The sequence below is a fragment of the Anolis carolinensis genome, chromosome 6, assembly GCF_035594765.1.
Source record: "Anolis carolinensis isolate JA03-04 chromosome 6, rAnoCar3.1.pri, whole genome shotgun sequence".
In the NCBI taxonomy this organism is placed as follows: domain Eukaryota; kingdom Metazoa; phylum Chordata; class Lepidosauria; order Squamata; family Dactyloidae; genus Anolis; species Anolis carolinensis.
Window position 1 is genome coordinate 10,077,360 of NC_085846.1, and position 14,084 is coordinate 10,091,443.

Here is a 14,084-nt window from a genome sequence, read left to right on the forward strand (position 1 = left end):
GGAACTCGCTCACTTCCGCATCCGTTTACGAAAAAAAACAAAAACCCGCAACCACTTCCGGCCTCTCTATCTATCCCTCTCGTTGAGTCTCGGGAGAGTGTGCTTTCTACCACGCGTCTTCTCTTGCCAGCGCCGAATGATCGTCCTCAGCCAATGGGCGGCGAGCTGTACGGTATTGCCGACCAATCAGCACGCTCGCTTTCAACCTTTAGCCAATCCGAGGAGAGGAGGGCAACGTGCTGGAGGATCAGCTTCGAGGTAAGTTGAGAAAAGGGGTGGGAGTATGGGAAATCCTATATTAACAGCAGGGGATATTTTTAGTGGACATCAATTATTGTTACCTTGCCTTCGGGTTGACTTCATGGATTAGGAACCTTTTGGGGATACATCTATTTTAATTGATGCAGTTTGACACCTCCCAACAAAGGATTCCATTCAGGCAGGAAGCAGCCAGCCTTTGCAGCTGCAAGGCCATTCAATGCTCATCAAGGTGGCCAATTACAACATTCACACTTGCCTCAAAAAGACAAGACTTCTCTCCCCCCCCCCCCCCCTCCCCGGACATTATTCTATAAACCCCAATTGCCTAGTTTCCAAACAGACCTCACACCCTCTGGGGATGCCTGCTATAAATGTTGAAGAAACGTCAGGAGAGAATGCTTCTGGAGCATTTACTGTCCTAATTTTAGAGTTTTTTCATAGTCAGATTTTGTTCATTTTCATTATTTCCTCCTTTCTGTTGAAGTTGCCCATATGATTGTGGATTTCAATGGCTTCTCAGTGTAGTCTGACATGGTAGTTGTCAGAGTGGTCCAGCATTTCTATACTCTCAAATAATATGCTATGTCTAGCATGGTTCATCAAGTGCTCTGCTATGGCTGACTTCTCTGGTTGAATTAGTCTGCAGTGCCTTTTATTTTCCTTGATTCGTGTTTGGGCAATACTGTGTATTTATGTTTATTACCTGTATTATTTTTAAATTGGTGTATGGTTCTGTTTTTATTATGTGTATTGTATTATTTTTATCATGTTGGAAACCACCCTGAGTACCCTGAGGAGATAGGGTAGTATATAAATAAAGTTTTTTAATATATTATTATCATTAATGCTTCATTTGGTGGTCCCTATGTGGACTTGTCTACAGCTGCATGGTATACGGTAGACTCCAGCAGAGGTGAGAGGATCCCTCTTGTCCTTTGCTGAACATAGTATTGGATTTTCTTGGAGGGTCTGCAGATACTTGTAGGTTGTGTTTCTTCATCAGCTTCCCTATGTTGATAGTGGTTTCCTTGATGTATGGTAAGAATACTTTTCCTACCGGCTGTTAGGAATTGTGGAAGTTGGAGTCCAAAGCACCTGGAGAGTTGAAGTTGGCCCATGCCTAATATATACGCTAGTTGTTAATAGGACTTGTGTTGTATCAGTACATTCTCAATGCCATTTGGAGTAATTTCTTATCCTCTCTTTTTCCAAGGAGCCTGATGGAGCCGGGCTGCAAGCGCCGCAAAACGGCAGAGCCCACTGATTCGTGGGAAGTCGTACCAGTTCTTTCAGAGCAGGAGTCCCAAGGAGTCACGCTGATGCCGGTTTATGCCACTCCCGTCCTGGATAAGAAGGAGGCCTGCCGGCTGGTGAAGGAAGTCTCTGCAGTCTACCCACTGGGCGACTACCCTCACCTGAAGCGCATCCGTGCCTGCGTTTCTCCAAACAGCCCACATCCCTTGGAAATTATCGTGTGCCTCGCAAACGCCAAAGAAGAGCCGGAAGGCTTGCGTTCTCTCTCTGAGCTCTTCCCCAGCGGGCAAGTGGATCTGCATGGCTTAGGACAACCTTTCTTAGCCTTGGTCCCCGATCGCCCGCCTTTGACACGGCCACAGTATGAAGAAGCTGTGTCTCACTGGCCTGTCTCTTTCCACGAGAACAAACGCATCACGCAAGCCATCAACGGGAGCCTCTTCACTCCTTTGGAGAAGGCCGCCATGCAATACCACATGGAGTTGGCCATCCAAGCGGCACAACAAGGGGCAAAGCAGGGCATGAGGCCAGTGGGTGCGGTGGTGGTTGATCCATCCTCTGGCAAGGTTTTGGCTGTAGGACACGATTGCCGGGATGGCCTCAATCCATTGCTCCACGCCGCCATGGTTTGCATCGACCTCGTGGCCCACAGCCAAGGAGGGGGTGCCTACTGTTACAAGGACTACCCTGCTTGCGTTTTCAATCAACAGGACCACCAGTCTGGTCATTCTTCCCCTTCCACCAATGGACTTCCTTATATCTGCACTGGATACGATATGTACTTGACTCGAGAGCCCTGCGCAATGTGTGCCATGTCCTTAGTACATTCGCGCATTGAGCGGGTTTTCTATGGAGTGCCGTCCCCGCATGGAGCCCTGGGGACTGCGTTGCACATCCACAGCCGCAGAGACCTCAACCACCGCTATGAGGTCTTCCGGGGTGTGTTGGAAGGACGGTGCCGGAGCTTGGAGCAGGAATCGGCAAGAGACAGCACATGAAGCGGGGAATAACTTCTTTACATGATTTCTTTGTACTTTTTTAACAATTAAAAAATTACATTATTTTAAGAATGCTTACATATGTTGGGTATCTTTGAGAGTCCAGATGTCTTGATAGTGATGCATCACATACCATGGGTTTACTGTGCTATAGTTAATGAGGGACAGTACATACTGCAAAAACTAGTGCATACATAAGGTCCTATATTTAGGGATTTGGCTGGTAAATACAATGGGGAATGATCTGGTTCAGAGTTCCAGTCAGCCAAGAATGATATTTATAATGGAATACAATATTATACTACTAATAATACAATAATACAATATAATAATATTAATTATATATTATATAATAAATGTAATATTACTAATAATGTTACTGTTGTTGACAATTACCACATAATGATATAGTACAATATAGTAATTTAATGTTTATATTGTTCTATGCTAATAATATATTGTATGTTCATTTGATTTGTAAGCCGCTCTGAGTCCCCTTCAGGGTGAGAAGAATGGGGATATAAATGTAGTAAATAAATAAATAAATAAATAAATAAAATTTCCTCATGATTCTCTATTCCACATAGTATGGGCCCTTGATACCCGATGCAGTTTGGTTCCAGGACCCCCGTGGATACCAAAATTTGTGGATGCTCAAGTCCCATTATATTTATTTATTTACTATATTTCTACCCCGCTCTTCTCACCCCAAAGGGGACTCAGAGCAGCTTACAGTTTGGCCACTTCAGTGCCACATTGCAAATACACAGTGTATAAATATAATGCAATACAAATCAAAGCACATTTAACATAAAAGACAAGACAAAAGTCACACAAAGTATAACACCCAGAAATAAGATATAAATAAATATTAAAAACTTTTTTTAAAAAACCTGTTACAATTATGGTGGAGACTCATCAGTTAATTAGTATATTTATCTAAGCTCAGTCATCAGTGATAAACATGAACCAGCGAGAAAATTAAAAGAGAAGTCTCAACAAAATAAAAAAATGAAACTGAATATATGAACATATCCCATTATGTTCAATAATATAATAAAATGTCATCTTTTATATAAAATAGAAAGACCAAGGGTTGCCTTTTGGATTTTGTTGTAATTTTGTTTTCAAGCTGCAAATGGTTAAATCTGTAGGCATGGAGCTGATTATATATCTGCAATAGGCAGGATGCAACCCATGGCTTAATCGGATTGCCCTGAGTGGTCTATCTGTATTACAAAAAACTCTAAAATATGGTCAGTAAATAAAGAACAACATTCAGAAGACAGGGGAATTCCAGACAGGAAACAATCAGGGCCAGTTAACACCTCCTAATAAAGGATCTCCCCAGGCAGGAAGCAGCCAGATCCTGAAGCTGCAAGGCTATTTAATGCTAATCAAGTTGCCCAATTGCAACATTCACACTTGCCTCAAGCAGACAAAAGTCCTTTCTCCCACCCTGGACCTTCCACTGATATATAAACCCCAACAGACCTCACAACCTCTGAGGATGCCTACCATAGATGTGGGCGAAACATCAGGAAAGAATGCTTCTGGAACATGGCCAGACAGCCTGGAAAACAGACAGCAACCCAGTGATTCCGGCCAAGAAAGCCTTCAACAACACAATAACAATGACAATTGGATATGTAGGTTATGTGGTAGCTTTTAGTAGCTTGCTTTTCGTTGTGCATTGTATTGAGTTTTATCTGATGCAGGTTTTATTCAATAAAAGCTATTAATAAAGAAGGCACATTTTTTAAAATTATTACAGTAGAGTCTCACTTATCCAACATAAACAGGCCGGCAGAATGTTGGATAAGCGAATATGTTGGATAATAAGGAGAGATTAAGAAAAAGCCTATTAAACATCAAAATTACAAATTAAGTACCAAAACATCATGTTATACAACAAATTTGACAGAAAAAGTAGTACAATACACATTAATGCTATGTAGTAATTACTGTATTTACGAATTTAGCACCAAAATATCACGATATATTGAAAACATTGACTACAAAAATGCGTTGGATAATCCAGAACGTTGGATAAGTGAGACTCTACTGTATTATTATTATTATTATTATTATTATTATTATTATTATGCTATCCTCCCTTAAACAAAATCCAAAGAAGATCATAACATTAAAAAAACAATGCAGTTTTGAACCTACAACATACAAAATAGAAATAAATTAAAATAGATTTTTTAAAAAAAAATCAGTTAAAAATCACATAAACTATTAGTATAATTAAAACATTGTCCATCACACATCATGATCAACACCATCACCTATAAAAGATACTAAATAAATATCACATGTATTACTACAGAGGAATAGGGTGCATAGCAGTGGATTCATAGGAATGTAATGCGGAGCTAAATAACGTGCAGCAGAGTGGCGCAGCGGAAGCGTGCTGGGCCCATAACCCAGAGGTCGATGGATCGAAACCATCCTCTGCTAGTTAATATTTTCCTTATTTACAATTGAAATAGGATTTTTAATTTAAAAAATCCCACTATTTAATATCTAAACTGAATCAAACGCATTTGTATGATTACAAGATATATTTTATTTCAATGGTTCAAAAATAAAAATCCAAGCCACTTTGTTTTCAGGACATATGGTGCAAATTAATGTAGAGCAATCATTGTTCCTAATGATTGAGGAACAGAGCCATATTCTGTGGTGTATGTAATTGCAATTACTGGAGCAATACAAAGTTATTTTTCAGCGATTTTAATTTATGAGGATACTTAAATTGAATGTTTAGGATGTTGTACACCACATTTTATAAACTAGACATCTATGGATTCCCCGAATTGCGTTGGTATTGCTTTGGGACTTCTAAAATGTGTATTAAAAACAAAAGAGATATTTTTTAGTTTGGAAGAGAAAAAAAATTGAGCCGCCCGAACAGGGACTTGAACCCTGGACCCTCAGATTAAAAGTCTGATGCTCTACCGACTGAGCTATCCGGGCTCTTGAACGCCTCTATGTAAGAACAAATATAGTATTGACATAATGCTTCCTGCTCAGTGTGTTGTAGCTTGTCTTTCCCTTGCAGACTGTAATATTTAGCTCCGTATTGGAAATGGCCAACAGGTGGTTAAAATAAAAGAAATATATTCACTGTATATACTTGGTATGCAAAACGATTTTAAAATTCTCAACAAAGCTGGAACAGCCAGTAGTCGTTTCCCCAAGTGTCAGGATGGCCGAGCGGTCTAAGGCGCTGCGTTCAGGTCGCAGTCTCCCCTGGAGGCGTGGGTTCGAATCCCACTTCTGACAAATAATTTTTTTTCGAATATTCCTGGAAAAATAAAAAAGAAAGTCGTACTGGTGCTGATCTTTTGTCCATGGGGGCTGCACACCCATTAGAATGAATGCAGTTTGACTGCCATGCCTCATGGCTGTGGAATCCTGGGAGTTGTGGTTTTATATAAGGTTTTCAGCTTTCTCAGGGACCTCCCCAAACTACAAATCCCAGGATTCCATAGCATTGAGCCATGGTAATCAAGGTGGTGTCAATAGGCCCTAAGGTGAGCCTATTAATATTAAAGAAACCAGGTCACTTACACAGTCATATTACATCCCAACATTTCAATGGTAAAACACAGACATGGGCCAACTTGGACCTTACAAGGTGTTTTGGACTGCAATTCCCACCATTCCTAACAGCCTCAGGCCCTTTCCTTTTCCCCCTCAGCCGCTTAAGCGGCTGAGGGGGAAAAGGAAGGGGCCTGAGGCTGTTAGGAATGGTGGGAGTTGCAGTCCAAAACACCTTGTAAGGTCCAAGTTGGCCTATGTCTAATATAACACTACCATCTAACTAACATCCACTATTTCACTTACATTGAAACTCTACTCCTAAAATGCGGTGAACTCGAGCGGCCGGTTAGCTCAGTTGGTTAGAGCGTGGTGCTAATAACGCCAAGGTCGCGGGTTCGATCCCCGTACGGGCCAAATATTTTTTTTGTATATGTAATCCAACAATTTTGTCTCTTGCGTCCACCACCCTTTTAAGTGCCCGCCTTAGTTATTTCTGGTAACACAAAGAGAGAAGCTGCATGGAAAGCCAGCAATATAATGTTTTGTATGAGTTTGCAAATGTCCCTTGAAGACCTTGGGCTAGTCACACTCTCTCAGCCTCAGAGGAAAGCCAGCACAAGGCACTTTCTTTTCTGTATCCAGACCCAAAGCATCAGTACCCTGATCCCTTCTGCCCCATTTGTGCTTACTTTCTGAGCAGCAGAATACAGTAGGAATAGTTTGACTGAGTTGCACAGTTTTCCGAGCTGTATGGCCATATTCCAGAAGCATTCTCTCCTGACGTTTCACCCACATCTATGGCAGGCATCTTCAGAAATTGTGAGGTCTGTTGGAAACTAAACAAGTGGGGTTTATATATCTGTGGAAGTTCCAGGGTGGGAGATAGAATTCTTGTCTGCTTGAGGCAAGTGTGAATGTTGCAATTGGTCACCTTGATTAGTATTGAATAGCAGCTTCAAAGCCTGGATGCTTCCTGCCTGGAGGAATCCTTTGTTAGGTGTCAGTTGCCCCTGATTGTTACCTGCCTGGAATTCCTGTTTTCAGAGTGTGGTTCTTTATTTACTATCCTGATGTTAGTTTTTAAATTTATTTATTTATTTATTTGCCAGATTTTGTTCATTTTCATGGTTTCCTCCTTTCTGTTGAAATTCCCTACATGCTTGTGGATTTCAATGGCTTCTCTGTAGTCTTGGTGGTTGTTAAAGTGGTCCACACTTTCTGTGTTCCCAAATAATATGCTGCATCCAGGTTGGTTCATTAAATGCTCTGCTATGACTGACTTCTCTGGTTGAGTGAGTCTGCAGTGCTTTTCATGTTCCTTTCTTTTCCCAGGTGCCTTCTTAGCGCAGTAGGCAGCGCGTCAGTCTCATAATCTGAAGGTCCTGAGTTCGAGCCTCAGAGAGGGCATGATTTTTTTCCCATTTTCTCAATGGCTCCCGTTCCAGTCCCATGCCTGTTGTACAGTAGTGATGTAACGAACCCTAAAAGAGCTTTTGGGCCTGTTTAGGGCTCAATTGGGATTCTGCCTGGAGCTGGTGTACTATACTTAGTGACGGCCCTGATGACGACCAACCGCCAACGAACTCCTCAATGAGCGGTATTTTCTTGCGCCCTTCTATTTATAAAGGGCCGTATGCAAATGATGGAACGAAACCCCTTTTCGCTATTGGCTGTTGTGCTGACATCACAACATTCGAAATGTGGCTATACCCTTCTCTGTTCAGGCGCGCTCCTGGTTCTGTTCATTGCTCCCTCATGCAAATAAGGGAATAGAACCTCGTGATTGCTATTGGCTCCTAACTGCGGTGACGTCACAACATTCGAAATTCGACTTTTCCCGCCACTGGTATCCGCTTTTTCTATTGGCTGTTTTCACAATTACCTTCTGTCATTGGCTAGCTTGCTGGCGTTGTGAAAATAGACCAATCAAAATGCGCGCTTAGGAAACCAAGCACAAGTATATAAAGCAGGGGAAGCCGCGGGATTTTTCATTCTGTCTGCGGATCTTTTCTCGTTTTAGTGTTGTTATTAAACTCGGATTACTCTCAACACTATGTCCGGACGCGGCAAGCAGGGAGGCAAAGCCAGAGCCAAGGCGAAGACCCGATCTTCCAGAGCCGGGCTCCAGTTCCCCGTGGGCCGTGTGCACCGTCTCCTCCGGAAGGGCAACTACGCCGAGCGGGTCGGGGCCGGGGCGCCGGTCTACCTGGCGGCGGTGCTGGAGTACCTGACGGCTGAGATCCTGGAATTGGCGGGAAACGCCGCCCGGGACAACAAGAAGACCCGCATCATCCCGCGCCACTTGCAGCTGGCCATCCGCAACGACGAGGAGCTGAACAAGCTGCTGGGCAGAGTCACCATCGCCCAGGGAGGCGTCCTGCCCAACATCCAGGCCGTGCTCCTCCCCAAGAAGACCGAGAGCCACAAGGCCAAGGGGAAGTAAACTTGCCCAGGAGAAAAAAGAAATACAACCCAAAGGCTCTTTTAAGAGCCACCCACAAATTCAAAGAAAGAGCTGGCATCATTTCTGAGAAACTTCAATCCAGCAATACTGTAATGTCTTTAAAATAGCACTTTTCTGGTTGCTTGAGAGTCCCAATTGCTTGAGTTCTGGTTAATTGAGAGGGCCAACCTAACCTGCAATTTCAACTTTTACTTGGTTATGATATAAAAGCATAGGCCTTGTAACTTGGGAAAACAGTATGCCAGCCCTTTACACTATCCTTGCTTTTATTTTATTTTACACACACATGCATATATAATATATACAATAATTTATAAATATGTAATATATTGTATATATTTATGATATTGATAATATAATGTAATGCAATATTAAACTAATATAATATAATAGTATTAATTATCTATATATATAAAAGAGTGATGGCATCATGGCAATTCACAAAACAACAAAACTACAGGCCCCCCAACCTCAAAATTTGACAACACAACCCATCATCCACGCCTCAAGGTTGATACAACAAAAAGAAAAGAAAAAGAAAGTCCTAATTAGAGGGAGAGCAATAATTTTTTTATCCAATTGCTGCCAGTTTAGAGGGCTAATCTCTGCCCACTTGGTTGCCTAGCAACCAAGGGACAGCCAGGTTTCAGTTAGGGGACAGGCAGATTTAGGCCTCACTTAAACTTCTTCCACAGATTATCTAATTTGCACTGGATTATATGGCAGTGTAGACTCAAGGCCCTTCCACACAGCTATATAACCCATTTAATAATCTTATATTATCTGCTTTGCACTGGATTATCTTGACTCCACACTACCATATAATCCGCTTCAGTGTGCATTTTATACAGCTGTGAAGAAGGAGCCTCATATAATCCAGTTCTGAGCAGATAATATAAGATTAGAAATATACAGTAGAGTCTCACTTATCCAACGTAAACAGGCCGGCAGGATAAGTGAATATGTTGGATAATAAGAAGGGATTCAGGAAAAGCCAATTAAACATCAAATTAGGTAATCGTTATACAAATTAAGCACCAAAATATCATATTATACAACAAATTTGACAGAAAAAGTAGTTCCATGCGCAGTAATGCTATGTAGTATTTACAGTAGAGTCTCACTTATCCAACGTTCTGGATTATCCAACGCATTTTTGTAGTCAATGCTTTCAATATATCGTGATATTTTGGTGCTAAATTCATAAATACAGTAATTACTACGTAGCATTACTGTGTACTGAACTACTTTTTCTGACAAATTTGTTGTCTAACATGATGTTTTGGTGCTTAATTTGTAAAATCATAACTTAATTTGATGTTTAATAGGGTTATCCTTAATTCCTCATTATCCAACATATTCGCTTATCCAACGTTCTGCCGGCCCGTTTATGTTGGATAAGTGAGACTCTACTGTACTGTATTTACAAATTTACCACTAAAATATCACAATGAATTTAAAACACTGACTACAAAAACATTGATTATGAAAAGGCAGACTGCGTTGGATAATCCAGAACATTGTATAAGCGAATGTTGGATAAGTGAGATTCTTCTTTAATATGAAATAATTACTGGGATAGAATAATGCAGAACAATATAATCTCTAAAACCAGGACAGTAAATAAACAGGGGAATTCCACACAGGAAACAATCAGGGCCAGCTAACACCTCCCAACAAAGTATTCCTATCATCAAAGTCTGGAAAATCCTCTGTTTTCTCAGGGCCACAGACAGTAGAAGCACATAAAATATCGCAAACAACACCATTCTGAAAACAAGGGAATTCCAGACAGGAAACAATCAGGGCCAGCTAACACCTCCCAACAAAAAATTCAGTCAGGGAGGAAACAGCCAGGCTTTAAAGCTGCAAGGCCATTACATCCTAATCGTTTTTCCTAATTGCAGCATTCATACTTGCCTCCAACAAACAAAAAAAAAACAATCAGAAATATTGTATATTCACAACCTTTAGGAAATAATATCCCCTGATGGCGCAGCGTGTTAAAGCGCTGAGCTGCTGAACTTCTGGACCGAAAGGTCACAGGTTTGAACTGGGGGAGCGGAGAGAGCCCCCACTGTTAGCCCCAGCTTCTGCCAACCCAGAAGTTCAAAAACATGCAAATGTGAGTGCATCAATAGGTACTGCTCCGGCGGGAAGGTAACGCCGCTCCATGCAGTCATCCCACATGACCTTGGAGGAGTCTACGGACAACGCCGGCTCTTCGGCTTAGAAATGGAGATGAGCACCAACCTCCAGAGTCAGACACGACTGGACTTAATGTCTGGGGAAAACCTTTACCCTTGACCTTAACTACCACCAATTCCTCAATACTTTATTTCCCTTACCACCAGACTTCGCCACAGCAACGCGTGGCCGGGCACAGCTAGTATATTATATATTACATGTAACATTACTAATAATATTACCATATAATGATATACAGTAGAGTCACTTATCCAAGCCATTTTTGTAGTCAATGTTTTCAATATATTGTGATATTTTGGTGCTAAATTCGTAAATACAGTAATTACAACATAATATTACTGCGTATTGAACTACTTTTCTGTCAAATTTGTTGTATAACATGAAGTTTTGGTGCTTAATTTGTAAAAGCATAACCTAATTTGATGTTTAATAGGCCTTTCCTTAATCCCTCCTTATTATCCAACATATTCACTTATCCAACGTTCTGCCGGCCCATTTATGTTGGATAAGTGAGACTACTGTACATTTGATTTGAAGGCCGCTCTGAGACCCCTCCGGGGTGAGAAGAGCGGGATATAAATGTAATAAATAAATAATTTTTATGGAACATGATAGATCACGCAATAGGCAAACTGGCCTTTCTCCAGGTGTTTTGGACTTCAACTCCCACCATTCCAAACAGCCTCAGGCCTTTTCTTTTCCCCTCTCAGCTTCTGGAACATGGCCATACAGCCCAGAAAACAGACAACCCTCTTAAGAGCCACTTACACTTTAATAAAAGAGCTGATCCCAAGTAAAGAAGACTGCCACTTAGATTTTTATTGTATTTTAGAAATAAATGCAACAAAGTGGAAGATATTAGGAATACAGCAGTTTAAAGATCTTTTGCAGTCACATGTTTCCTAACCTAAAGAACTCTTTAAAGAAGGAATACTCACAAAACTTCATTGAATTTGTTGTCGAAGGATTCATGGCTGGATGCTGTGAGTTTTCCAGGCTGTATGGCCATGTTCCAGAAGCACTCTTTCCTGACGTTTTACCTGCATTTGTGGCAGGCATCCTCAAAGGTTGTGAGATCTGTTGGCAACTACAAAAGTGGGGTTTATATATCTGGAATAATATTCAGGGTGGGAAAAACAAGTCTTGTCTGTTTGAGGCAGTGTGAATGTTGCAACTGGCCCGGGTGATTAGCATTAAATAGCCTTGCAAATCCTCTTACCACTGCATGAGTATACTGTATACCATGCAGCTATGGAAAAGTCTACAAAGGGACCATCAAACGCAGCAATGCCTGAACACCAATCAAGGAACATGAAAGGCAGACTAATTCAACCAGAGAAGTCAGCCATAGCAGAGCATTTCTTGAACCAACCTGGACACAGCATATTTGAGAACACAGAAATGCTGGACCACTTTAACACCATGTCAGACTACACAGAGAAGCCATTGAAATCCACAAGCATGTAGGCAATTTCAACAGAAAAGAGGAAACCATGAAAATGAACACAATCTGGATACCAGTATTAAAATATTCTAAAATCTGGACAGTAAATAAAGAGCAACACTAAAAAAACAGGGGAATTCAAGGCATGAAACAATCAGGGCCAGATAACACCCCCCCCCAAAAAGGATCCCCCCAGACAGGAAGCAGCCAGGCTTTGAAGCTTCAAGGTTTATTCAGTGTTAATCAAGGCGGCCAGTTACAGAATTCACACTTTCCTCAAACAGACAAGAATTTTTCTGCCACCCTGAACTTTCCACAGATATATAAACCCCACTTGCTTAGTTTCCAACAGACCTCACAACCTCTGAGGATGCCTGCCATAGATGTAGGCGAAACGTCAGGAGATAATGCTTCTGGGACAATGCCACACAGCCCGGAAAACTCACAGCAATCCAGTGATTCCGGCCAAGAAAGCCTTCGGAAATACATTATTGAGATCTCTCAGTAACTGGGGAATATTTCATTCATTATGAAAGTTAGAACATTTATGTTGAGATATCTCTAGTTAAAAGCAGAATGCGGATATAGATTTGTAGCTGGCACAATGTAAAATTGTTACCTAAAAAAAACATTCCTTTGGATTCTTTGTTTCCCTATGTTCCTTATTGGTAACATTATTCCTTTCCAAATTAAAAACAGGAAAGCCAAGACCAGAGATGATTGGTTTAAGTGTTACAGCGCGGAAATTTTGAAATAACATCCAGCCAATCATGAACCGGCGCGGGAATTTTGAAATAAACGTTCGGCCAATCGGGAGCCAGCGCGGGAATTCTGCAGAAAAGGACCGGGACGGATCCTGCTTTTGTTGACTTCACTTCTTAAAGGAATACAACATATATTTTGTTTCTTTGTTTCAGATAGAGATTGCTGTGTATGTTGTCCCGAGAAATTCCTATTGAACTTAAGGGACCTAATTACCACTAGGCATACATGAAAAAGAAGAATACTATTCGTATAGTAAACATGGCTAACGGGATTTCAAGTGCCTTCTTAGCGCAGTAGGCAGCGCGTCAGTCTCATAATCTGAAGGTCCTGAGTTCGAGCCTCAGAGAGGGCATATTTTTGGAACCTTCAATTAATTGTTCTTTGTGTTTGAATCTTTTTTTAATGGTATAGATTTTACAATGCAGCAAAAGGAAATAATGTTTCACTGCCAGCCACAATCTTTAGATTATGCTTTCAATAGGGTTATTAAGCATTTTATATACGTTCTGTTAATAACCTACATTGGTAAACTTTTTGGGGATTTTCCTTTTGCACGAAAAAATGCAAATACAATAATTTATGCATTAAGTATATTATTGGAGCAAAACAATCAAGGAAGATAGGGAAGTTTTGAAAGCATTTCTTTCAGCAGCCCGGCTAGCTCAGTCGGTAGAGCATGAGACTCTTAATCTCAGGGTCGTGGGTTCGAGCCCCACGTTGGGCGACAACTATTTTTTATAATAATTACAGTCCATTAATTTCTTGCGAATTGTCAGTCACGTAATACCGAAAGCTGGCCATTCTTTTTGTTTTGGTTGCTGTTTTATAATATTAAACGATTAAATTATATTTCAAGGACATGTTATTTTTATGGCTAACTATATACAGCCATTTTAACTGTGCTGGATCCGTTTTTAAGCCTTGTAGGAATATAAACAAGGCATATGTATAAGCAGGAGTTTAAAAATAATTTTAAATATGAAATATTATTTTGAGAGGTAAAAAAAATTTTTTAGCAGAGGATGGTTTCGATCCATCGACCTCTGGGTTATGGGCCCAGCACGCTTCCGCTGCGCCACTCTGCTGGTTGATAGAACACTTCAATTATCGACATAAAAGGTTTGAAGGTTTCATT

General features: G+C 40.9%; 2 protein-coding genes and 8 non-coding genes across 10 annotated transcripts; 8 read left to right on the forward strand and 2 right to left on the reverse strand.

Moving 5' to 3' along the window:
• The first annotated feature begins 80 nt into the window (after positions 1-80).
• Positions 81-2,591, forward strand: adat3 (adenosine deaminase tRNA specific 3). The gene is made up of 2 exons (XM_062984426.1): positions 81-258; positions 1,475-2,591. Exons 1-2 carry the CDS (start codon positions 137-139, stop codon positions 2,511-2,513), a joined length of 1,161 nt encoding a protein of 386 aa, XP_062840496.1. The 5' UTR covers positions 81-136; the 3' UTR covers positions 2,514-2,591.
• Positions 2,592-4,907: 2,316 nt separating this feature from the next.
• trnam-cau (transfer RNA methionine (anticodon CAU)) lies at positions 4,908-4,979 on the forward strand. Its single transcript has one exon. It is a non-coding gene; the product is annotated as a tRNA-Met (tRNA).
• Positions 4,980-5,425: 446 nt separating this feature from the next.
• Positions 5,426-5,498, reverse strand: trnak-uuu (transfer RNA lysine (anticodon UUU)). The gene has a single exon. It is a non-coding gene; the product is annotated as a tRNA-Lys (tRNA).
• Positions 5,499-5,724: 226 nt separating this feature from the next.
• On the forward strand, positions 5,725-5,807 carry trnal-cag (transfer RNA leucine (anticodon CAG)). Its single transcript has one exon. It is a non-coding gene; the product is annotated as a tRNA-Leu (tRNA).
• Positions 5,808-6,408: 601 nt separating this feature from the next.
• On the forward strand, positions 6,409-6,482 carry trnai-aau (transfer RNA isoleucine (anticodon AAU)). The gene has a single exon. It is a non-coding gene; the product is annotated as a tRNA-Ile (tRNA).
• A 920-nt stretch (positions 6,483-7,402) lies between these two features.
• On the forward strand, positions 7,403-7,475 carry trnam-cau (transfer RNA methionine (anticodon CAU)). Its single transcript has one exon. It is a non-coding gene; the product is annotated as a tRNA-Met (tRNA).
• Positions 7,476-8,063: 588 nt separating this feature from the next.
• LOC100552670 (histone H2A type 1-E) lies at positions 8,064-8,598 on the forward strand. The gene has a single exon (XM_003223798.4). It carries the CDS (start codon positions 8,122-8,124, stop codon positions 8,509-8,511), a length of 390 nt encoding a protein of 129 aa, XP_003223846.1. The 5' UTR covers positions 8,064-8,121; the 3' UTR covers positions 8,512-8,598.
• Positions 8,599-13,228: 4,630 nt separating this feature from the next.
• trnam-cau (transfer RNA methionine (anticodon CAU)) lies at positions 13,229-13,301 on the forward strand. Its single transcript has one exon. It is a non-coding gene; the product is annotated as a tRNA-Met (tRNA).
• A 299-nt stretch (positions 13,302-13,600) lies between these two features.
• trnak-cuu (transfer RNA lysine (anticodon CUU)) lies at positions 13,601-13,673 on the forward strand. Its single transcript has one exon. It is a non-coding gene; the product is annotated as a tRNA-Lys (tRNA).
• Positions 13,674-13,962: 289 nt separating this feature from the next.
• On the reverse strand, positions 13,963-14,034 carry trnam-cau (transfer RNA methionine (anticodon CAU)). Its single transcript has one exon. It is a non-coding gene; the product is annotated as a tRNA-Met (tRNA).
• Between the last annotated feature and the right edge of the window lie 50 nt (positions 14,035-14,084).